Source organism: Zosterops lateralis, assembly GCF_965231275.1.
Source record: "Zosterops lateralis genome assembly, chromosome: 2".
NCBI classification, from domain to species: Eukaryota; Metazoa; Chordata; class Aves; order Passeriformes; family Zosteropidae; genus Zosterops; species Zosterops lateralis.
This window is the reverse complement of record NC_139763.1, coordinates 562453-586005: the sequence shown is the minus strand read 5'-3', so window position 1 is coordinate 586005 and position 23553 is coordinate 562453. Positions and strand designations below refer to the sequence as shown.

The 23553-nt window shown below is 55.0% G+C and overlaps 1 protein-coding gene across 4 annotated transcripts in view; it reads right to left on the bottom strand.

Annotated features, from left to right (window-relative positions):
• STIM1 (stromal interaction molecule 1) overlaps nucleotides 1–23553 on the bottom strand; it is an 82923-nt gene that overhangs the window by 51958 nt on the left and 7412 nt on the right. For 3 of the 4 annotated variants that reach the window (XM_083882803.1, XM_083882800.1, XM_083882802.1), the window contains exon 2: nucleotides 3867–3997. In XM_083882803.1, coding sequence (XP_083738929.1) covers nucleotides 3867–3997 — 131 coding nt within the window. Of the gene's footprint in view, nucleotides 1–3866; nucleotides 4001–23012; nucleotides 23069–23553 lie in introns of those variants that run through there. The other variant, XM_083882801.1, reaches the window with a different exon arrangement.

Genomic DNA, 23553 nt, shown 5'->3' with positions numbered 1-23553 from the left:
CCCTGTGCCTCAGAGCCTCGTCCAAACTCTCCTTCAACTCGGTTTTGTGGCTTTTTTATCTGCAGAAACTCCAGCTACTGAAGTGATTTTTCAAAGCTTCCCATCCCTCCCACACCCCTGGATTTGTGCCACCCTCCCTGCTGAGCACCAGCTCCTGCTGTGCCGCAGCCAAGGCCAGAGCTGGGAGCTTCTCCCCAACCCCAGCAGCCTCCCTGAGCCACCAATCCCACCACAATTACACACAACTCCTGTCTCCAGAGCCTCTTCCCACTCAGGGACCTCCAGGCAGCAGGATCAGGGTCTGGGAGGAGCCAGAGGAACACTGAGCAGCAACACAACCCTTGTTTCCTGAGGAAAACAGGCTGGCAGCACCCGAGAGCACCCACATCCCAAAGAGCCAGAGCTGCCTGGGCTCTGAGTGTGCAGACAGGAATAGATCCCTAATTAGAAGATTTCCCCACGAGGGACATTTCTTTCACTTCAATCCAGGCCACTGATGTCATCTGAGTCTTCATTGAAAATTCACTTCCCAGCAGTGATGACCCATGGACAGCATGAAGGTGTGGGACAAAACTCCACCCATCATTTATTTTAAAAATACCATTGTCTGTGTGTCCCCTTCTGCCCAGCCCAAACAAAGTGCTCCCATCACTTATTCCCCCAAAGGGCAGGGGCCAAAATAATAAATGAAAATATAAAGTTCTCAATCAAGCAGGAAAATGCCTGGAAGTGTTCCAGTCCAGACTGGACAGGGCTTAGAGCAACCTGGGACAATGGAAGGTGTCTCTGCCCACGGCAGGTGGTGGAACTGGATGAGGTTTGAAGTCCCTCCCAACCCAGACCATCCATGAGCCCCGTAAAAGGTTTCAATCTGAGCCTCCTGCATTCTTCCCAATAATCCCCCAGCAGCTGTCCCACCACAGCCCCCAGTCAAACCTGACTGCAGGCTCCATGTGGGGCACAGACATAACCTTGACAGGCAGAGCCCAGCAGGAGCTGGCTCAGAGAGGGAAATTCCTGCAATGCCTCATCCCCTGCCTCCAGAGCTCACTGACAGGTGAACTTAATGCAATTTCAATAAAAGCTTAGCAGAGGTAAAGCAGCCACTGCACGTATGGAATCCCAGGGACAGGGGATCTCTGAGGGTGGAAAAGACTTCCAAAATCATGGAGTCCAGCTGGAAATGCAGCAAGCCAAGCACAGGTGCCCCTGGGTGGGGGCAACCCCAGCACAGCCTGGGGAGGAATGGGTTGGGAGCAGCCCTGGGGAGAAGGAGATGGAGGTTGGTGGGGAGAAGCTCCACATGCCCCAGCCACAGGTGCTGGGACCTGAAATCCCTGTGCCTTGAGCTGATCCCTCAGCGTGGGCAGCAGGAAAGGGATTGGGATTGTGCCCCTCTGCCCCACTCAGGCTGGACAGCCCCTTCCACGAGGAATGTTCCAAATATCCAACCTGAACTTCCCCTGGTTCAGTTAAGGCTGTTCCCTGTTCTCCTCCTGTCCCTGTTCCCTGGGAGCAGAGCCCGACCCCCCCGGCTGTCCCCTCCTGGCAGGGACTTGTGCAGAGCCACAAGGTCCCCCCTGAGCCTCCTTTGCTCCAGGCTCAGCCCCTTCCCAGCTCCCTCAGCCCCTCCTGGGGCTCCAGACCCTTCCCCAGCTCCCTCAGCCCCTCCTGGGGCTCCAGACCCTTCCCCAGCTCCCTCAGCCCCTCCTGGGGCTCCAGACCCTTCCCCAGCTCCCTCAGCCCCTCCTGGGGCTCCACAGACCCTTTTCCAGCCCCCTCAACCCCTCCTGGGGCTCCAGACCCTTTTCCAGCCCTGTTGCCCCCCTAAAAGCAGAGCAGAGGTGCTGGGAGCAGGGGCAGCCCTGCCAGGGCTCAGCACTGCTCAGACCCAGCTCAGAGGGGTTTGAGGAGTGGCTCTAAGAACACCAAGGCAGTGATTCTGGAGCCTCTCAGAAAAACCCACTGAATTCCTCCCAGCCTGGCAGTGTCTCAGGGCTCTGAGCACACATTCCCAGCAGTGTTCTGTACCAGGAGCTCCCAAGGACACCAGTGGGAGTGGGAGCAAGATAAAACTGCCAGTTCTGCCCAACCCTAAGGATTACGAGGCTTATTCCTAATTTAATGCCAAGGAACAGCACAGATGGGCTGAGATGGGCTGAGATGGGCTGAAAAGGGCTGCCTGAGGCTGCCCCAGCCCCTGGGAGAGGCTGAGCTACAGTCCAGCCACTCAGGGCAGGGAGCTGCCTCCAGGGAAACACCTCATGCTGCGGAGGAAACGCAACTGGAAGCTTTTCAATTGTTTTCATGACTCAGTCCAGCGGGATCGAGGCAGAGGGAACAGCCCTGCGAGCTGGGAACAGCCACCCCAAACCAGCAGCTCCTGGCACCAGGGGCCTGTGCGTGTCCCTGGGGACTGTCACTGCTCCAGAGGGACTCTGTGAATGCTGCCCCTGGATCCCTGGCAGTGCCCAAGGCCAGGCTGGACATTGGGGACAGTGGGAGGTGTCCCTGCCATGGCAGGGGTGGGAATGGGATGGATTTAGGGTTTCTTCCAGCCCAAACCAGTCTGGGGTTCTGTGACCTGGGACTGCAGAGCCACCTGTGAGTGGTAACAGATCCCTGCACTGATGTGCCTCCTCTCAGCTCCCAGCACTCTGACTTTCCTGTTGAGCTGCCAGTTCTCCCTGGAAGACAGAATTCCTCACCTCCAACGAGCACCCACCACAGCTGAGGCAGCACTACAAAGAGCTTTCCCTTCTCCAGCAGACTTATTTCCAATAGTGCTTGTGTAAACAGAGAACAACTTTCTTTCTCTCCGATCCTTTATCAGCTAAAATGTCCAAGGCTGACACAACAAAAAGCTGCTCCTTTTTTTGCAGTGAGCACACATGGACTGAAACTGTTTTAGTTGGCTGCTGGAAGAATGCAATAAACACAAACTCATGGAATGGTTTGGCTTGGGAAGGACATTAAAGCTCATTTAATTCCACTCCCTGTCATGAGCAGGGACACCTTCCACTGTCCCAGGTTGCTCCAAGCCTCATCCAGCCTGGCCTTGGGCACTGCCAGGGGTCCAGGGGCAGCCACAGCTGCTCTGGGCAACAATGAAGAGGCTACAAACCCCCAGCGTTGGGAAAGATAAGATGGAAAAAGCTTACAAATATGACTGCCTGGCAAGAAATACTGAAGATATAAAGCCTGTGAGGGAAATAGAAATGAAGGCTGAGCTTTGAGATGTGACCATGGCAGGCAGGAAGATGGGAATGAGCTGGAGATGGGTGGAAGGACAGAAAACAAAAGGAGCCAAGGGTGCAGCCCCTCTCCACCCTGCCAAGGCATCAGGGAAAAGATAGATAAGAAATTAGTCTTTAGAGTTTAGAATACAGGATGATGTGGTGATAGAGCAGTTCTCATGGGCTCATGCAAAGTCTGTAGGGTTTGTATCTCGCTGGTTGGTCACTGTAAATTAGAATATTCAACACAAAAGGAGATGGAATGGATTGGAACAAGGTCCTCACCCCTTTTTACCTGTCCCATCTCCCTTACCTCCTACTCTCTCTCTCCCTCTCTCTTTTGGGTTCCCTCCAGCCCAGGCTGTGGCTGAAGGCAAAGCCCTTTTTACCCACAACCCTTGCAATAACCCCCCGTGTTTCTAGAATGTCTCAGCTCTGCAGAGTTCCCTCTCCCTGCCGGATGCTCCTACAGCCCATCAGTGAGGAAACCCCCAACCAGCACTGACGAAGGGCTGAGACACCACTTGGACCATCTCGAGGTGATATGTGGCTCGCCCTGTGATGATGAGGAGTCCCCAGGCCCTGCACAGCCCCTGCACAGCCCCTGTCCCAGCTCTGCCCCACGCTGACCTCGTCACTCTCCTCCACGTCCACGTTGCCGTTGGCGTCGTCGTCCATCTGTTTGTGGATGTTGCGCACGGCCTCGAAGCTGAGCTGCTCGTCCTCGTCGTGGCACAGCGCCTTGTCGATGCGGCAGAACTCTGCTGGGGCACACACAGAGCCTGTCAGGGACCAGCACCACGGCCCCGGCCCTCCCCTGGGGACAGGGACAGCCCTGGGAGAGCTCCTGGGGCGGGAGGGGGCACAGCTCATGGTCCTCTGCCTGGGCAGGGCAAGGCATGGCATGGCAGGGCTGATCCTTTCAGCCCTATCCCTCCACAGCCCCACCAGGGCACAGCAGGGCTGATCCCCTCACTCCCATCCCTCCACATCCCCACCAGGGCACGGCAGGGCTGCTCTTCTCAGCCCCATCCCTCCACAGCCCCACCAGGGCACGGCAGGGCTGCTCTTCTCAGCCCCATCCCTCCACAGCCCCACCAGGGCACGGCAGGGCTGATCCTCTCACCCTCATCCCTCTACAGCCCCACCAGGGCATGGCAGGGCTGATCCTCTCACCCCATCCCTCCACATCCCCCCCAGAGCTCAGCATGGCAGGGCTGATCCCTTCAGCCCCATCTCTCCACATCCCACCAGGGCAGGACAGGCTGCCCCTCTCAGCCCCATCCTTCCACATCCCCAGCAGGGCAGGGCACAGCAGGGCTGATCCCCTCACCCCATTCCTTCACATCCCCACCAGGGCAGGGCAGGGCATGACAGGGCTGATCCCCTCACTCCCATCCCTCCACATCCCTACTAGGGCAGGACTGATCCCCTCACTCCCATCCCTCCACATCCCCAGGGCAGTGCAGGACTGATCCCCTCACTCCCATCCCTCCACATCCCCAGGGCAGTGCAGGACTGATCCCCTCACTCCCATCCCTCCACATCCCTACTAGGGCAGGACTGATCCCCTCACTCCCATCCCTCCACATCCCCAGGGCAGCTCTCCCAGCAGGGACTGGCTCCTGCCCACGGCCCGAGCTCCACGTCTCCCCTGGAGGCTGTTGGTGTTGGCAGTGCCTGCAGCCGGGGCGTTTGGGGAGGAAGAGCTGTGTGTTTATAAAACACGTCAATTAAAGCCCTTCCCTCCTTCCTGATTATAGAACAGGCTCTTCTGGCTGCTTTTCAGGGCATTTTCTACTTCCCAAGACCAACACTTTACATTTTGCTGCCTGCCCGAGTCCTGCAAGCACCAAAGGGGGCTGATCCAGCCCTTCCCTGCCAGGTGCAGAGCCAGGGATGGGGAATCCCAGGGGATCTGGGCAGGATGGAGAGCTGGGACCATGGAGCCAGGGCCAAGGAGTGCAGCAGGGCCAAGGGCAAGGTTCTGGGGTGTTCACCTGGAGTAGAGACACCTGAGAGCCCCTCCCAGTGCCCAAAGGGGCTCCAGGGGAGCTGCAGAGGGACTGGGGACAAGGAATGACATCCCACTGACTGACAAGATGACCTGGACAAGGATGAAGCCTCCTGCAGAGGCAGGGCTGGTGTCCTGCTGCTTCCCACACCTCGGGAAGTTTATTCCAGGCTGACTCACGTCTGTCCGTGTGGCCAGGGGAGTCCAGCAGAGCTGTGAACTGCTGCCCAAACCAGTGAGTGAACTGGGAGCCCTCCCCAGGCCTCTCCTGGCTGATCATGGGCACCCCCAATCCCATGGGAAGAACACTGGGTGCCCCGAGGTTGATTTGGAGAGATTTGGGGTTCCTCTTCTGCCCTGCAGGAGTTTTGTGGTGGCTCAGAGCTCTGGGCTGGGGCTCTCAGTGCTGGCCCCTCCCGAGGCAGCCAGCAGGGACACGAGATGGGCTCTGTGTTTGTGCTGTCCTTGGAGCCGACCCCAGAAGGAAAAATGAAGCCAGGCTAAAAGATATCTCCCAAAACATTGCAGGCTTGTCTTGTTCCGAGCCTGTGCTTGTTGTTGCAGGGGGGAACGTGGCAACGCTGCAGCAAAGTTTGGATTGTAGGAAGGGAAGGTCGTGTTTTTGTAAAAGTGGGTTTATTCACATTAACCCCCTCCTGGCCACGGAACTCCTGAGCCCTGGCTCAAGTCTGTCCAAGGGCTTCAGGCAGGGAAAGAGACCTGAAGGGATGAAGTGTGGAAGGGATAAAGGACTGGGGGAGTCAAGGATTGAGGGGATCCCACCCAGATTTCCTGACAGCCCCTGGGGATTTCCAGCACAAACACCAGGAATGAAGATTGACTGAGAGCAGCAGCAGCAAGAGCAATAAAACCAGGGTTTCAAGAGCTGACAGGTGCTGATAACCAACCACACCATCAACAGCAATCAAACCAAACCCAGGGAGGAATCTGGGGCTTTCATTGAGACCAGAAAGAGCCTGAATATTGGAGCACGAGTGATTTAATCAGCAGACAACCCTGAACTGATAAGAGAACGGTCCCAACATTTCAGCAGCCAGGCTGGGCTATTCATTCCCTCCCTGTTATCTCCATGGGCTCAGTGCAGGAATACCCAAATGAAGGAACAAAGACCAGCACAAACCACTTTGCCTGACTGATAGAAGATTAAGCCCAAAGATCATAGCACAGCATCATCCTTTGGGTGGGAAGGGACCATAAAACTCATCCACACCTTCCACTGGCCCAGGTTGTTCCAAGCAGTCCTGGAATACTGAAATCAGCCTGTTCCAACACACCTTCAGCAAACAAAAGCCTCAATATAAGTGCGAAAAATTGGCTTTGTTTAAATCAATCTCCCTCTCCAGAACGTCCAGCCCTGATTTTAGCTCCAGCAGCTTCCCCAAGAGACACTGACAGCCTGGTCCTCACCAGGGCTGTGAGTCCTGGAGTCCTGAGGAACAACAGGAGCACCTCCAGTCCCACCCCGCCCCTCTGAGTCATGGGGAACCTTCTGTCTCCATCCCGCTGTCGGTGGCTCCGAGCCTGCTCTTTATCTCCCCACTATCAGCTCCATGGGAGTCTGCTCTGCCCGTGCAGAACAAAGAGTCCCCTGTGCCTCCCTGGGGGTGTCTTTGATGGGCCAAGAACGTGGGCACATCAACATGGGCCGTGCTCACATCCCTCACATCCCTCCCATCCCTCCTGCTTTCCCTTCCATCCCTCCTGCCTCCCTTCCCATCCCTCCTGCCACCCTTCCCATCCCTCCTGCCTCCCCTTCCCATCCCTCCTGCCTCCCTTCCCATCCTTCCTGCTTCCCTCTCATCCCTCCTGCCTCCCTTTCCCATCCCTCCTGCCTCCTTCCACATCCCTCCTGCCTCCCTTTCCCATCCCTCCTGCCTCCTTCCACATCCCTCCTGCCTCCCTTTCCCATCCCTCCTGCCTCCTTCCACATCCCTCCTGCCTCCCTTTCCCATCCCTCCTGCCTCCTTCCACATCCCTCCTGCCTCCTTCCCATCCCTCCTGCCTCCCCCTTCCTCATCTTTCCTGTCACCTTTCCCATCCCTCCTCTCACCCTTCCCATCCCTCCTGCCTCCCTACCATCCTTCCTGTCACCTTCCCATCCCTCCTGCCTCCTCCTTCCCATCCCTCCTGTCACCTTTCCCTTCCCATCTCTCCTGCCCTCCCCTTTCCCATCCCTCCTGTCACCATTCCCATCCCTCCTCCCCTCCCCTTTCCCATCCCTCCTGCCACCCTTCCCATCTCTCCTGCCTTCCTCCCATCCCTCATCAAAGGACACCAAGGTCCAAGTGCTGGAATTTCACTGAGACACCGAGGCTGGAAAAGCCCTTGGACACATCAAGCCCACTGCCAAGGCCACCACTGGCCGTGTCCCCAAGTGCCACATCTGCAGGGCTGTGAAATCCCTGCAGGGCTGTGACTCCACCTGTGCCAGGGCTGCACCACGTCCCCCATTAAGGAATCCTTCCCAATATCCAGGCTGAACATCCCTGGTGCAATTTGAAGGTGTTTTCACCAGCCGTGGAAGGCGGTTTGGGGTGGCTTTGTGACAGATGACAGAGATGTGTCTCAGGGTGGTCCTGGCTGGCACAAATTGCCCAGAGCAGCTGTGGAGGCTCCAGCCATGGACACCCAAAACTCAACAGGACATGGACCAGCAGGGCTGGAGAGGACAATCCCCAGAAACATAATTTCATTCCAGACCTCTCCTTTCTCATGGGAGATTCTCTCCGAGGAGGATTTTGTTTAATTTCCCTTGATTTCCTTCTGTGAGGTGCCATTATCCCCAACAATGCCCCAAGCTGGTTAACAGCCCTGCAGCAGCCGTGGGGACAAGCACTGAACAGCAGCTTAATTATTACAATTGTCATTTACATAACTGCCTTTTATAAACACCGGGAGGGCAGCCAAGGATAAAAAAGCCCTATATTTGGGGGAAAAAGAACTGTTTACATATTTCACCCGTGTAAACAAGGGCTCAGTTGAACTTCCGTGCTCAGGGTTCCTCCCCTGGAACTCCGGGTTTCAATTAAAAAACGCCAAGGACGGCTCCAGGAATTTTAACGAAGGCATTAAAGTGTGAGGGATGCATCCAGAGATTTCCATTCCCTCTGGAGGGGTGAGGAATAGCAAGGGGAACCCTGAGAACTCTGACATCCTGCAAGGCTGCAGAGAGCGAGGGTGAAAGGGCACAGAAACAGTCCTGGCTTTCCAGCTCTGATTTACAAACATTGGAGTCTGATGGAGCTACGAGAGCATCCAGCCATTCCCACTGCCAGCAAAGTATCCAGAGTGGTTTTATATCTCCAGCTGACACTGTACAGCTTGTTTACTACAGAGAACTGTCAGACTCCAGGTCTAACCCACCACACTCGGCCACAAGCACATGAGAAAGTCACATATAAACCTTTTTTTCCAAAAAATTATATGGATTTATCGAAGAGAATTGAGATTTTAGCATATTCGCATTTTCCTGTTCCTTTTGACCCATTTTCCCTGGCAAACTCCTTCCCTGGGAGGCGCAGAGCCAGGACACCAAGTCTTGCCCCGGGCAGGCAGGATCCCAGAGGGCAGGGCTGGATTTTGGGAATTAGGAATTGTTCCCTGGCACAGGGATCCCTGTCCCTGGCAGTGCCCAAGGCCAGGTTGGACACTGGGGACAGTGGAAGGTGGCAGAGGTGGCACTGGGTGGGATTTAGGATCTCTCCCAACCCAAATCAGCCTGGGATTCCACAACCAACATGGACCTCACCCATGTTCCCACCTCCCTTAAAGCCCATCCAGCCCCAGGTTGCTCCAACCTTCAGTGACTACAGGAGTTTTAACAGGAGTTCAAAGAGACTTTCTTCCTCTAAGGGAGCACCTTGCACGATGCAAAAAAACCAAACCCTTGCACCCAACTCTGATCAAACAGTCTAGAAAAAATGTAAATCCAAGCAGAGGTTGGACTGTTTGATCTCTGAGCGACTTTTAAAGAAGCACCAACACCCCGGGGTGTCTCTGCTGGAAGATCCAACCCTAAACGTTCACAGAGTGTTTAATGACAGTGCCCAAGGGAACAGGCTGTGCCCAGTTCCTGGGGCCAAACCTGTCTCCTCTGCCCTGGAAGTCCCCTGGTGCCTCGGGATCAGCTTGACAAAGCCACACAGGGTCACAGAGATCAGGAGGAAGCCCTGGCTGAACACAGCCACGGGAGGGAATTAAGCAGCCAGCTGAGGTTATTGCACAGTCATGAACTTGCACTCAATTAAAACCTTAAAATTCCTTCCCCAAACGGGCTCCTCTGCTTGGCACAGGCTCAGCATTTATTTACTACCATCAATGCTCTCATCACTGAGTGCAATCAGCCCTTTTCATCCTCTCCATGCACCAATTTACTGATTTAATGTCAGCCCATTGCCTCCAAACATCCTCCCCCTTCCCCACAGCAGCACAGCCCTTTCATCCCTGGCTTCCACCCAGTCTCCCCACCACAACTTTCTCTCTCTACTTTTCTTCAAGTGCTTCACTCTTTCCACCCCATTAGAACAACACACACCCCCAAATCACACACAAACCCCAAAAAACAAGGCTGTTTTCTGCTGGAGTGGGAACACAAGCCACAATCCCATCCCATGGATCCCATCCCTGTCCTGGCAGTGCCCACCTTATGCTGTCCCAACACAATCCCCTCTATCTATGAACAACCACCCCATATCCAGCAGAGTTTTTGGGAATGATTCCACCCTCCCAAAGCTCCCCAGAGCAGCCCTGGGCACCCTGTCTTGGGTGCTCCCAGTGCCAACTTCACCCATTTCCTTCTGGAGGGAGCTCTTTGCTCCCCTCAGGCCCCAGTGGGACATTTCTCCCAGGCTGAACAAATAAAGATAACAGAGGCTGCTGTGGTACCACCCTGCCAGGCACAGCTCTGCCCACGGGCAGCTCCAAAATACCACGTCAGGCCCTTCTCTGGAGGAGCAGCAGCAGCCAAAATATCCCGTGGGCAGGGAAGTTCTAAGGAGCTGAAATAACTGGAGATTGGGTTACTCCATAACCATAAACTGAGCAAATCTGACTGCTGACACGTTCCTGCCCCACTCTGTGGAACAAAAGTGAATCATTGGAACTGCAGCCACAGGCAGGGCCATAAAACTGATGGGAGAGGGGCAGACAGGAACAGGATAGAGGGAAATGGTTTAAAACTGAGAGAGGAGAGTTGGATTGGAGACTGGGGGAAGTTCTTCCTTGTGAGAGTGGTGAGGCCTTGGCTCAGAGCAGCTGTGGCTGCCCCTGGATCCCTGGAAGTGTCCCAGGATGGGATGTGGAGCACTCTGGGACAGTGGAAGGTGTCTCTGCCATGGCAGGGATGGCACCAGATGAGCTCTGTGGTTCCTGCCAGCCCAAACCACTGGAGGATTCTGTGATTCCACGTGTGGGGAATGCTCTGCAGAGCCCTGGCAGTGCTGAGCACCACCACAGGAATCCACAGGACTGAGTGATCCAGGATCAACATTCCTGCTCTGCAAAGACACAGGATCATCCCATGGCCCACACCAGCCTCCCAGTGATTCCCACAGAATGGTTTGGGTTGAGAAGAAGCTCAAAGATCATCGAGCCTCACCCCTGCCATGGCAGGGACACCTCCCACTGTCCCCAATGTCCAGCCTGGCCCTGGGCACTGCCAGGGATCCAGGGGCAGCTCTGGGCACTCTGCAGGGCTCCCAGTGAGGGAGGGAAGGAATCCAGGCCCCCCTGAGCCCCATCCCAGGGGTGACTCAGCTCCAGCAGCCCCAGCCCACGGCCGGGATCCAAACCCTGCATCAGTGAGAGAAAATGAAACTGCTGAAAGTCAGGGAAACACATAATGGATGAGTGACTCATCCCTGCCTCAAAGATTGAAGACGCCAAAGGAAGCTTAGAAGTCAAAGAAAAAGCCACAGCATTCCTGCTGTTCCGTCCTGCCAGCCCTGAGCCAGGGGATCCATTCCTGCAGCGCTGCCTGCCCAAAGCCAGGGATCCCCAGGGCCAGCTCTGGGACACTCATGGCAGAGAACACCTGCAGCAGGAGGAGCTCCAGACACAGAACTGAAAGTTTTGGTAGCTCTGACGAGGTAAGAGAAGCACAGAATTCCTCTCTTGCTGTCAGAATTTATGAGTAACCATAGAATGGCAGAATTGTTCGTGTTGGGAGAGACCTCAGAGCCCACCCAGTGCCACCCCTGCCATGGCAGGGGCACCTCCCACTGTCCCAGGCTGCTCCAAGCCCATCCAAGCTGATCTTGTGGCACTGGGAAGCCATTCCCTGTGTCCTGTCCCTCCATCCCTTGTCCCCAGTCCCTCTGCAGCTCTCCTGGAGCCCCTTTAGGCCCTTCCAGGGGCTCTGAGCTCTCCCTGGAGCCTTTTCTTCTCTGGATGAGCATCTCCAGCTCTCCCAGCCTGGCTGCAGCTCTTGGAGCATCCCTGTGGCCCCCTCTGGGCTCATTCCCACAGTTCCATGTCCATTCCAAGCTGCAGGTCTGGGATGGAGAGCTCAGAGCTGACCCAAAATCCAGACTCACATTCAAGTTCCACCTCACCTTCACAGCCCCACAGGACAGCTGAGGGAGCCCAGTGCCCCAGGAGCAACACAGGCCTTCCAAAGGGCATTTCCTGCATTTCCTGGCCTCTTCCCCCTCCTCCCCATCAGCCCAGGCTCCAGGACTCCCCTGGTCCCTCCCCACAAAAGCTGCTGGGTAATTAATCCAAGGGAAGCAGCCCCATTCCCACGCTGCCGTACAAGGACAGCCTCTCCCCATCCCAGCCTTATCCATCCCTCACGTGTCCCACACCAAGAACTGATGGTTTCCATGTTCACAGGAACCCTGCAGAGCAGGAAACAGGGTGACAACAGCCTCTGCCTTGGCCGTGGCACACGCTGCACCATCTGCCTTCCCTGCAGCCACAAGGAACGAGCTGCTCCCAAACCACCCACGCCGAGGGACGTGGCCCTGCTGCAGCTCGGGGCTGTCCCAGCACTGTCCTCACCTCCCACTGAACTACAGGACCCCAGGAGGGCAAGGCCCTGCCAGGGTGAGACATTGCCTGTGCCCAGATCCCACAGGAAAACCATAACCTCAATTATCCAACCTCAACCACAGCCTGCAGCCATCACCTGGAATTCTTTGGGAATAAAAACCCTTCCCGGTGATCCCGTTATCCTTTACTTCCCCAAATTCAAGCAGAGCCACTCTCCTGTATAATTCCCTTCCCAGAAGGATCAGGGAAGCAAGGATCAGCAATGGGGGGCCCCAAGGATCAGCAAAGGGGAGCCCCAGGGATCAGGAAAGGGGGGCCCAGGGATCAGCAATGGGGGGCCCCAAGGATCAGCAATGGGGGGCCCAGGGATCAGCAAAGGGGGGCCCAGGGATCAGCAAAGGGGGGCCCCAAGGATCAGCAAAGGGGGGCCCCAGGGATCAGGAAAGGGGGGCCCAGGGATCAGCAATGGGGGGCCCCAAGGATCAGCAAAAGGGGGCCCAGGGATCAGCAAAGGGGGGCCCAGGGATCAGCAATGGGGGGCCCAGGGATCAGCAATGGGGGGCCCAGGGATCAGCAATGGGGGGCCCCAAGGATCAGCAAAGGGGGGCCCAGGGATCAGCAATGGGGGGCCCCAAGGATCAGCAAAGGGGGGCCCCAAGGATCAGCAAAGGGGGGCCCAGGGATCAGCAAAGGGGAGCCCCAGGGATCAGGAAAGGGGGGCCCCAAGGATCAGCAAAGGGGGGCCCCAAGGATCAGCAAAGGGGGCCCAGGGATCAGCAAAGGGGGGCCCAGGGATCAGCAATGGGGGGCCCCAAGGATCAGCAAAGGGGGGCCCCAAGGATCAGCAAAGGGGGCCCAGGGATCAGCAAAGGGGAGCCCCAGGGATCAGGAAAGGGGGGCCCAGGGATCAGCAATGGGGGGCCCAGGGATCAGCAATGGGGGGCCCCAAGGATCAGCAAAGGGGGGCCCAGGGATCAGCAAAGGGGGACCCCAAGGCAGATGTGGATCATGGTGAAGCACTGATTTAGAAAAATTAAAGACTTTAGTTAAAATAAATATCACTGAAGTAAGAGAGCTAAACTTCTCTTTTGCTAACAGAAGCCAGACTGAAGGAACTGATAAATCATTGAAGGAACTGATAAATCAGAGAAGCTGTCAAACTAAGCTTTTGCATCCTGAATAATCAATAGACCCCATGAACACAACACAATCATAAGTCAAACAGTCCTGGAAAAAAACAGGATTCAGCTGTCACTAACACTAAAGGTTAAAAAGTCAAAGGGAGGAAGACCCATCTGACTTCATCATTTTGGGACCCCACCCCATAAAAAGACCCATAAAAAGACCACCAACCCATTTCAAAGAACAAACTCCCCAGGCTTAATGGCTTTTTGGGCTAATTACCATACGGGGCAGGGAATGGGATGTACCAGAGTTATGAATGTGCATTTGTGTTTTGGGTGTTCAATACTCCTGGACATAAAAGCCCCTGTGACCATCTGTGGATTGAGGTGTGTATTTAGGAGCAATCCCTGGTGTCGTAATAAACAGACACTTTCTAACTTTAAACTGTTAGAGAGTCTTTGTCCCTCATAGTTGGATATTGGTATTAGATCAATGTCCACAGGTTTTTAATAATTCAATGACACAGGGGAGGAGAAAGCTAAAGGCTTGGGAAGAAAGGGAAGGAAAGGAGCAGGAGGAGGAAGGAGCTTGTGTGTTCACAAGGCCACAAAAAAGGCAAGGTTTGTTATCCTTGGTGCTCACAGACCTGTTTGGCTCCAGGCACCAAATGGCCACAGTTGGGAATCCCAGGAGAAGAACAGGATCCTGGATGTGCCTCAGCAATGGAATGTCACCAGACCCCACATGGGACAAGTCCAAGGACAGGGCAGGACAAGGGGTTTGAGGTCCATGAGGAAGGAAGAGACACCTCTCTGCAGGACAGAGGTGACACAGCTCCTGAGGGGGAATCCCAACCTCCACCATACAGGGGGAGGAAAAAGACTCTTCCCAGAAAACCCCACACATCATCTTTCCACTGAAGGTCACTATAAAAGATCACCCCAAGCCCCAGGTAATTCTCTTCCCCATGGCCAGTCACTGCCAGGGGACACCACGGGGCAGCAGAGTGTGAAAAGCAGCAATTTAGGGACAGTGGCACAAATGAAAAAAAATCCCTCTTCTGGCAGGCAAAGATCATTCACATCAGGAAAACAGCAGGTTTAAAATATTTTCCCTTCCTTGCCAGGCACACATGAGCACTTTGGGTTACATCAGGGCCAGGAGAATGAGAGAATCAAGGAATATCCTGAGTTGGGACCCACAGGGACCATCCAGTCCCCTCCTGTCCCTGCCCAGAACCCCAACAATCCCCCCTGGGCATCCCTGGCAGGGCTGTCCAAAGGCTCCTGGAGCTCTGTGCCCATTCCCTGAACCCTCTGGGGGCAGAGCCTTGCCCTACAATCCCCCCTCAATCCCTCCTGGAAAAGCTCCAGCTGCTCCCTCGGGTAGAAAAAACCACCCCTGGATGGGATGGGCAAACAGCAATGATCCCAAACGTGCAGGTACAAGGCAGGTGTTCCTGAATTCCAAACCTTCTGCCCCAAATGAGAGCTGCTGTTTGTCAATCCAGGGGGAAAAGGAGGAGCCCCCCAGCTCTGAGCAGCCCCACACCAACAGGGAAGGAGCCCTGCCTGCCTGGAGCTGCCTCGCTGGAAAGGTTGTTACTAAAAAAAACAATTTAAAAAGAAAGTCTTGAAATGAGTCACTGAGGAATCGGGAATAAATTGGGAATTTTATGCTTTGCTACACTGGAAGATGGAAATGCTGCTTTTGGAGGAGACAGTGGGAGATTCACCCTCAGATTAAAAAACATCTCTCATAAAGTGGCTGTTTTCTGAGGGTGAACAGGGAAAGAGGAACTTTCTGGAACAGACACAGACCAAGGGCAGCACTGGAACCCTGAGGCTCCTCATCCCAGCAGGGTCCTGGCACTGCTGGGGCACCAAAAGGTGACACAAAACGTGAGGTGTCACCTCCAGGCCATGAAACCTGGGGGTGAGAGCAGGAGCTGCCAAAACCAGAAGGGAATCCCTGAATCCCTGAGGCTGGAAAAGCCCTCCCAGAACATCCCAGCTGTGCCCACCTTGTCCCCAGGGCAGAGCTCTGAGTGCCACCTCCAGGTGACACCTCCAGGGATGGGCACTCCAAAGCTCCCTGGGCAGCCCCTGCCAAGGCCTGAGCCCCCTTTCCATGGGGAAATTCCTGCTGCTGGCCAAGCTGAGCCTCCCCTGGCCCAGCCTGAGGCCGTTCCCTCTTGTGCTGTCGAGGGGGAAGGAGAGAAGGGAGGAGGGAAGGGAGGAGGGGAAGGAGGGGAAGGAGGGGAGGGATGGAGGGGATGGAGATGGAAGGAGGGGAAGGAGGAAATCCTTTCCAGTGACAACGAGTGGTGATTCCATCAGCTCAGCAGCTCCTGAAACCTCTCCCTTGCCCTGAAAACTCCACATGGAGAGGCAGCTCCCACACCTGGCTTCCCTGAGGACCAGGAGACAGATGGGCACTTGTGGAACAGCAGGGATTTCAGAGTGATCTCAAACTTCAGATGCTCCTTCCCTGAACACAGACTTTCCAAAATCCTCCAGGCCCTTTGCAATAATAAAGAGGCTCCAAAAGACAAGCTGGGAACTCCTTGGACAACATACTCCTCATCCTCAGCACACAGGGAAGAGCTCTGGTGTGATGTAACCCCTGTTGCAGTTCAGCACTTTAAACTGATGTTGTGTCAGCGAAAACCCAAGAAGGAAAACCCCAAACCTTCCCTGAGCCCAGCTCCAGTGTCACCCCACAGCTGCTGTGCTAAACTCAGCTTAACCCTCCCTGAGGCTGCCCAGAGTCACCTGGGAACACGAGTTTAGAATGTCCAGAAAATCCTCAAATTTGAGCAGACCTGGAGTTCTCCCCCAGAAGGGCAGCTCAGGTCTCCCCCATCATTCCTAAACCATGATTTAGCTGTGGCTTCCCCCAGGCAGCTGGAGAGGCACTGCAGGGTTTGGAACGTGCCCTTGTTCTGAGCCCTGAGCAGACAGGAGCTGGTTTTAGGGGAAGCTGAGGCAGGAAAGGGGCAGTTTTCCAAACCCCAGTCACCAGGAGCCAGACTGTGACAGCCCAGCCATGGAATCCCAGGCTGATGTGGGTTGGGAGGGACATTAACCCCATCCAGTGCCAGCCCTGCCATGGCAGGGACACCTCCCACTGTCCCCAATGTCCAGCCTGGCCTTGGGCACTGCCAGGGATCCAGGGGCAGCCACAGCAAATCTGGGAATTCTATTCCAGGGCCTGCCCACTCTGCCAGGGAACAATTCCTGCCCAAGAATTCCTAATCCAGCCCTGCCCTCTGTCCCTTGTACCTGCACATGCACCTTTCACTGCCCCAAGTGTCCCCGCAGGCCCCAGGGCTGTGGGATGGGGGTTCCAGGTGCTGCTTCCACCTGTCACTGTGTGCCCAGATCCCACCCTGCTGCTGCTGCTGCTTTCCCCACAGAACCACTGGGTTGGAAGAGACCTCCAAGATCATCGAGTCCAACCCATGCCCTAAACACCTCAACTAAACCCTGGCCCCAAGTGCCACATCCAGTATTTATTTAAACACATCCAGGGATGGTGAATCCACCACCTCCCTGGGCAGACCATTCCAGTACTTTATCACTCTTTCTGTAAAAAACTTTTTCTTAATATCCAGCCTGTATTTCCCTTGGTGCAGCCTGAGGCTGTGTCCTCTCCTTCTGTCAGTGCTGCCTGGAGAAAGAGACCAACCCCAGCTGAGCACAGGCACCTTTCAGGGGGTTGTGGGGAGTGATGAGGTCACCTCTGAGTCTTATTTTCTCCAGGATAAACAGCCCCAGCTCCCTCAGTCATTTCTCACAGGTGTTCCATGAGGAACTCTGCAGCCCCCGTTACCCCAAAGCTGATCAGGGCACCCCAGGCACAGATCCAGGTGAGCAGGGCTGGCCCTGACCCCGTCCTGAACAAACTGATCCTTCCCACACCCCACACTGGGTAACAAACTGCCCCACGGGGTTTTCTGAGAGGGATAAATCACTGGGCAGGGGAATGGCTGGTGTGAGGGCCCTGAGCAGGAATCCACAGCACAGCCAGTGCCTGGAGCAGCCCTGCAAGGGCAAAGAAATAAATTCCTCAGGCACCTTCCTGAGCGCTCCATAAATCCTGCAGGCACAGGGAGGCAGGAGGTGGGAGCTCTGTGAGTGCTGAGCCCTGAGAACAGCCCCATGGCTGCTCAGGGAGCCCTTCCCAGCACAGAATCCCAGCCCTGATTGGGGATCACAATGGTTCTCCCTCCCCTGATGGCCCTGGCAGAGCCCTGGACCACAAAGCACAAAGGGAAGAGCTGTGTGTGCTCAGAGGGGGCTCAGTGCTGTGGAAAGGGGCTCTGGGAGGGGGATCACACACAGAGGGCTGGGCACACTGCACTGGGAATATTCCCCATGGGAGCAGTGCCCTTGGAATAACAGCTCTGTCACTGGGAGCTCTCTTGGAACTTAAAACACCCAGAGTGTGGAACACACAGAACAAAGCTCAAGCTGGATCAAACAGCAGCTCAGCAGAGTTTGGGACAACTTGGGAATCCAGTGCAGTGTCCGTGGCTGCTGTGGAACATTTAATTTATTAGAGGTTAATGACAGACCAGCACAGCTTCCAGAGAGCTGGGGCTGCCTCGGAGATGGGCTTCAAATCACAGAAAAGTGGCCTTGACTTATTTAAAAAGATTCTTATTCCCAAACATGTGTGGGAGGGACCAAGACTTTGTGCACGACATCAACCACTGAACTGGAGAACAGCAGCTTGCTGTGAGTGCATTGAATATAATATATTTTTATTACTGTAAAAAAAAAATAAATAAAAAAGAGACTTAACAGAACATTATTATTATCATCAACAGTTTAGAAGTTAAATTCTAAAAAAACCTGCACCTGGTCTTTTCTTGAGAGGGGCACTGAAATCCACCCAGTGCCCCTCCTGCCATGGCAGGGACACCTCCCACTGTCCCCAATGTCCAGCCTGGCCTTGGGCACTGCCAGGGATCCAGGGGCAGCCACAGCAAATCTGGGAATTCTATTCCAGGGCCTGCCCATCGTGCCAGGGAACAATTCCTGCCCAAGATCCCATCAAATCCTACTCTGAAGCCATTCCCTGTGTACTGTCCCTCCATCCCTTGTCCCCAGTCCCTCCCCAGCTCTCCTGGAGCCCCTTTAGGCCCTGCCAGGGGCTCTGAGCCTCCCTGCAGCAGCTCCCTGGCCTCCTCTGGGCTCTCTCCAGCAGCTCCAGGTCTTTGCTGTGCTGGGCCCCAGGGCTGGAGCAGCTCTGCTGTGGGGTCAGCCCAGGGAAGGCTTTGGGGCTGGAGCTGCTATTCCTGCTGGAGGAGATCAGAGCCCATCCCAGCCAATCCCACCCCTCACATCACCTGCTGGAACCTTCATTCACCCTGAGTTTTGGCAACTTCATTTGCAGGGAAACATGAATGTTACTTTTTCAGTCCTGTACTTCCAGGCTACATAAGCTGACATGAAAAAAAAAATCCCCAAAACCCAAAAAAGGAAGTTGAGTTTGTCTCTATCGACTCTCCTGAGCAGCAGCAGCACAGGACACAGCCACTGCCGGCACTGGTGGTATTTCTCTCCCAGGAGCAGAAGTGTCACCTCTGCAGCACTTCCACCCCAGCCAGAACACACAGGACTAAGTTTAGCTGTTGTTAGGCCACAGATAAATCCCTCCTAACCCCTGTCCACTCCCAGAGCCAAGGAGGGACCAGCAAACCAAACCACCTGCAAAGGGCTCTGCATTCACCCCAATCTGACTCTTTAAACTCATTATTCAGGGCTAATTCTCTGCAGCTCCTGAGCAGCAACACTGGGGTACAGTGGGCTGCAAAAGCCCTGTCAGAGTGTGAAATTCTGGGTTATTTCTGTGGGGCTGGGCTGGCTCAGCACTCAGCAGCAGCCACAGCCACGCCAAAGGACTGTGTTTACCAAAGGGATCACTCTGGCTACCAGGGGAGCTCCCTGCCAAATCCCAACAAAAACACACAGGTGACTCAGGAAGACGAGCCCAGACTCCTCTGGATCTTTTTTAATACCTCATTAATCAGGAAAAAAACATCCTATACCCTCCAGGCAGAAAATATTTCTTCCCAGCAGCAGCAGAAAGGCCAAAAGGAGCCACGAGCTTTCCTCCCTCCTGTGCTGCAAACAGAGAATTTCCCTGCAGCTTCCCTGAAAATTCGTGTCCAAACCAATTCCAAGTGGCCCAGGCTGGCAGGGCAGGGCTGGAATCACATCCCTGCAGGGATTTAACAGCCCTGTGGATGTTGGGGACATGGCTTAGCTGAACTCTGCACATTATTATTTCCAACTGAAATAATTCCATGATCCTCCCCAGCAAACCCAGCCCTTTCTCACCTTGTGCACCAAAGCCTTCACCAGTATTTCTACAAAGACTCTACTGAACAATCAAACCTTTTTCCTCCTCCTTTCCAACACAAATTCCCTTGTTTCTTTAGGGCAGAAGGTGCTTGATTTAGTCCCAGAGCCAGGGCAGGTGCCAGTGAAGCCCCAGGGGCCACCAGGCTGCCCTTGGAGAGTGCTCCGAGCCCCTGCTCTGCCAGGAGACCTCCCGCACAGCATTGACACCTCTGCACTTTAATCCTTTAATTGGGGACAGGATTGTGCTGCTCCCACACCCCACAGCACCAGGAGTTAAACATGCAGGGCCCGTGAGGAACCCTGAGGAGCTGGAAGTGACATTCTCAGCACAGGGGTTTGTCTGGCAGCTGCTGAAGGAGCCACCTGAGTTGGAACCACAGAGCAAGACTCGGGTTTGGGTTACAGCTCCTATTCCCTGAGGGAACAGCAGCTGGAGATTCTCCCAACCCCAAAGGAATCACACTAATGAATCCATGATTTTCAGTGGGAACCCCCATTTCAGTGGGAACAGGGATGAGGTGGGGTGAGATGTCCCCCTTTTCTTACATCTCAGGCAACCTCCACCCCAGTTCCAGCTCCTGGCAGACCCAAGAGCAGCACTTCGGCTTTGTCCTGGATCCTGCCCGTGTTCCCAACCTCAGCAGGGCACCAGGGCCACCACAATGCTGGGATTTGTGCTCAGAGTGCCTGTGCAGAGCCCAAATGGCTCTTCCAAAACCCTGAGTGGTGCCAAGACAGTAAAGAGCTACAGGTACTGCAGAGACCCTGGCTGGGATGAGATGGGACAGTGGGATAGCAGGACAGTGGGATACCTCCTCCCAGCAGAGTCCCAGGGAGCAGGAAAGCATCTCAGCCATTTCACCTTGTTAGGCTGAGCAGCTGAAAATAGCCCTGGGATGAAAAACAAACCAGCTGGACAAGTTCTCCAAAGCGGGAGGCTTCGGCCAGCAGCGAGTGGAGCTCTGTCCTGTCCCCTGTCCCCAGCTCTGTCCTGTCCCTCTGTCCACAGCTCTGTCCTGCCCTGTCCACAGCTCTGTCCCCTGCCCAGAGCTCTGTCCTGTCCCCTGTCCCCAGCTCTGTCCCTGCCCTGAGCTCTGTCCTGTCCCCTGTCCCCAGCTCTGTCCCTGCCCTGAGCTCTGTCCTGTCCCCTGTCCCCAGCTCTGTCCCTGCCCTGAGCTCTGTCCTGTCCCCTGTCCCCAGCTCTGTCCCTGCCCTGAGCTCTGTCCTGTCCCCTGTCCCCAGCTCTGTCCCTGCCCTGAGCTCTGTCCTGTCCCCTGTCCCCAGCTCTGTCCCTGCCCTGGGCTCTGTCCTGTGTCCTATCCACAGCTCTGTCCTGCCCACAGCTCTGTCCTCTGTCCCCTGTCCTGAGCCCTGTCCTGTCCCCTGTCCCCAGCTCTGTCCTGTCCCCAGCCCTGTCCTGTGTCCTATCCACAGCTCTGTCCCTGCCCAGAGCTCTGTCCTGTCCCCTGTCCCCAGCTCTGTCCTGTCCCCAGCTCTGTCCTGTCCCCAGCTCTGTCCTGTGTCCTATCCACAGCTCTGTCCCTGCCCAGAGCTCTGTCCTGTCCCCTGTCCCCAGCCCTGTCCTGCCCCGAGCCCCCAGCACAGGGAGCTCCAGAGGGGTCAGTGCCAAAGCAGCACCCCCAGGGCAGCCCGGGGGAAGGGAGGGGTGGCAGGGAGGGAGAGCACTGCCCCATCCAGCAAACCTTTGATGATATCCATCAGCAGGATGGCACAGGAATGCCAGACATTCCCATCGAGGCTCCTGCTCCGACATGACAAACTCACACAAGGGTTGAGCCTCACCCTTTGAAGCATGAAAGCATTTCCCAAGAGGAAAAATAAAACATGGGAGAAAAAATAACCAGCAATCCCACTCCTCAATTGCTGTCAGGAAAACTTCTCTAGGAAACATCCTGCAATGTGGGAGAGCAGCACTGAATGCTCCCAAATATCCCTTTCCACCCTCTTTTTTTTTTTTGTTAATGACACAGCCAAGGAAATGAACGGGGAAACCTGGGTATGTCCAAAACACAGAGTGCAAATCCCCAGGAAACAGTGTGGTCCATGAGAAACCTCAGAGAGCAGCAGGAGCAGAGGCCAGGAGGGCAGTGCCTGGGATGGGACAGTTTTGGGATGAGATGGGATGAGATGGGATGAGGACAGCCCCCACCACTGCCCCACCAGAGACCCCTCTGCCTGGTCTGCTGCCACCACCACTCCACAAAACCATCAGCATCTCCAGCCTGGTCTCCACACTCCCCAGTTTCACACTTTGGGAGTGTGTCCTGTTTCATGCAGAGGCCCTGCAGGACACACTTTAATTAACTGAGTCCCACCTCAGCAGCCCAGGCTGCAGGAGGGCCACTCCCTGATGAAGCTGAGAACTCCTCATCTCAGCAGCACTGCACCAGAGGGTCCCTCACACCTCCACCCACTGCCAGAGCCAGCCTGGCCTCCAGGAGGGAGCTGGGAAGACAGAAAGCCTGAGAGTCCCAGGACACAGCAGAGATGGAAGGGGCTGCACCGGCACAAACCCCCCAAAGCCCCTGGGAGCATCAGCAGCTCTGTTTGTGCCCCAGTCCTGCCTGGGGACAAACCCAGCTGAGCCCCCAGGCACAGACACCTGGATCCACACAGCCCACAGATAAAAGCATGGCATGGACAAGGACTTCCCTCCTTTCCACAGGTTTGAAAAGAAAAGATCTCCTCCAGTTGGCAGTTTGCAGGGCAGACCCACTGTGAAATCCCAGTGAAACTCCAGGACACTGAACTCCTGTTGCCTTCCCAAAACACTCAAGATGCTCAGACCTTTCATCAGCCATTTCCCCATCCACACTTCATCCCTGGACTCGGATCCAGCTCCAGAAATGCCAACCAGAGGAGGAATCTGGGAAGCACCAGGGGGATCTGTCCTGCCTGAGATGGGATCACTTCCCTCAGCAGGTGGGAAAAGCCACCCCACAGGGGATGAAGAGGGACAATAACCCTTCCAAACCTGCCTGGCCTGGAGGTGTCACCTCACCCGCAGTCCTGGAGTGCTCTGTGACAAGCATCAGCCCTCAGGCCAGCACAAGGTGCCAAACCTGGATTTTTCCCTTCCAACTGCTGGAACAAACCCCCCCCAGGCACCTTTAACAGCAGCAGCTGCTACTTCCACAATTATTTCTGTCCCCCACAAAAATTAGTTTCTATCCTCCATCCATCTCTATCCAGTTAAAAAAAAATAACTCTTTTTCCCTTTGGCTTACTCACCCATTAATTATGTCCTGGCACTCTCACAGATCTAAACACATGCATTGCTTAGCAGCTTTAATCCTGAATTATTCCTCCCTTTCCTGCAATCCAAAGCCTCCCCTGCCTAGGAAGGGGCAGGCTGTTCCAACCAGCAAGCTGTTCCTTTGCAACCCAGAGAGGAACATTCCTCAAGTTCTCCTGTTTATTGTGTTTTTATCCTCCCAGAACAGCCGAATTTACGGCACCAGAGCTCTGAACCTGCAGAGAAGAATTAAACTGACCTTAAAACTCTGTCCTTCGGGGGGAAAAACAAACACTGGGCTACAAAAATAGTGTATTTTCCTGCAAAAAACGTGTGTGTGTGTGTTACCAAACATCTCCTTTTCCAACAGCATCACTGCTGCTTCCACTTTCTGGGATCAGCAATTCCCAAATCCCGGGGGAGGAGAGGGGATGCTGGAACTGAGAACATGCAGAGCTCCTGGGTGGGATAAAGTGCACTTTCCAAGGAAGTGCCTCTGCATCCTGCAAATGTCTCTTACAGTAAATCTCAGCGAGG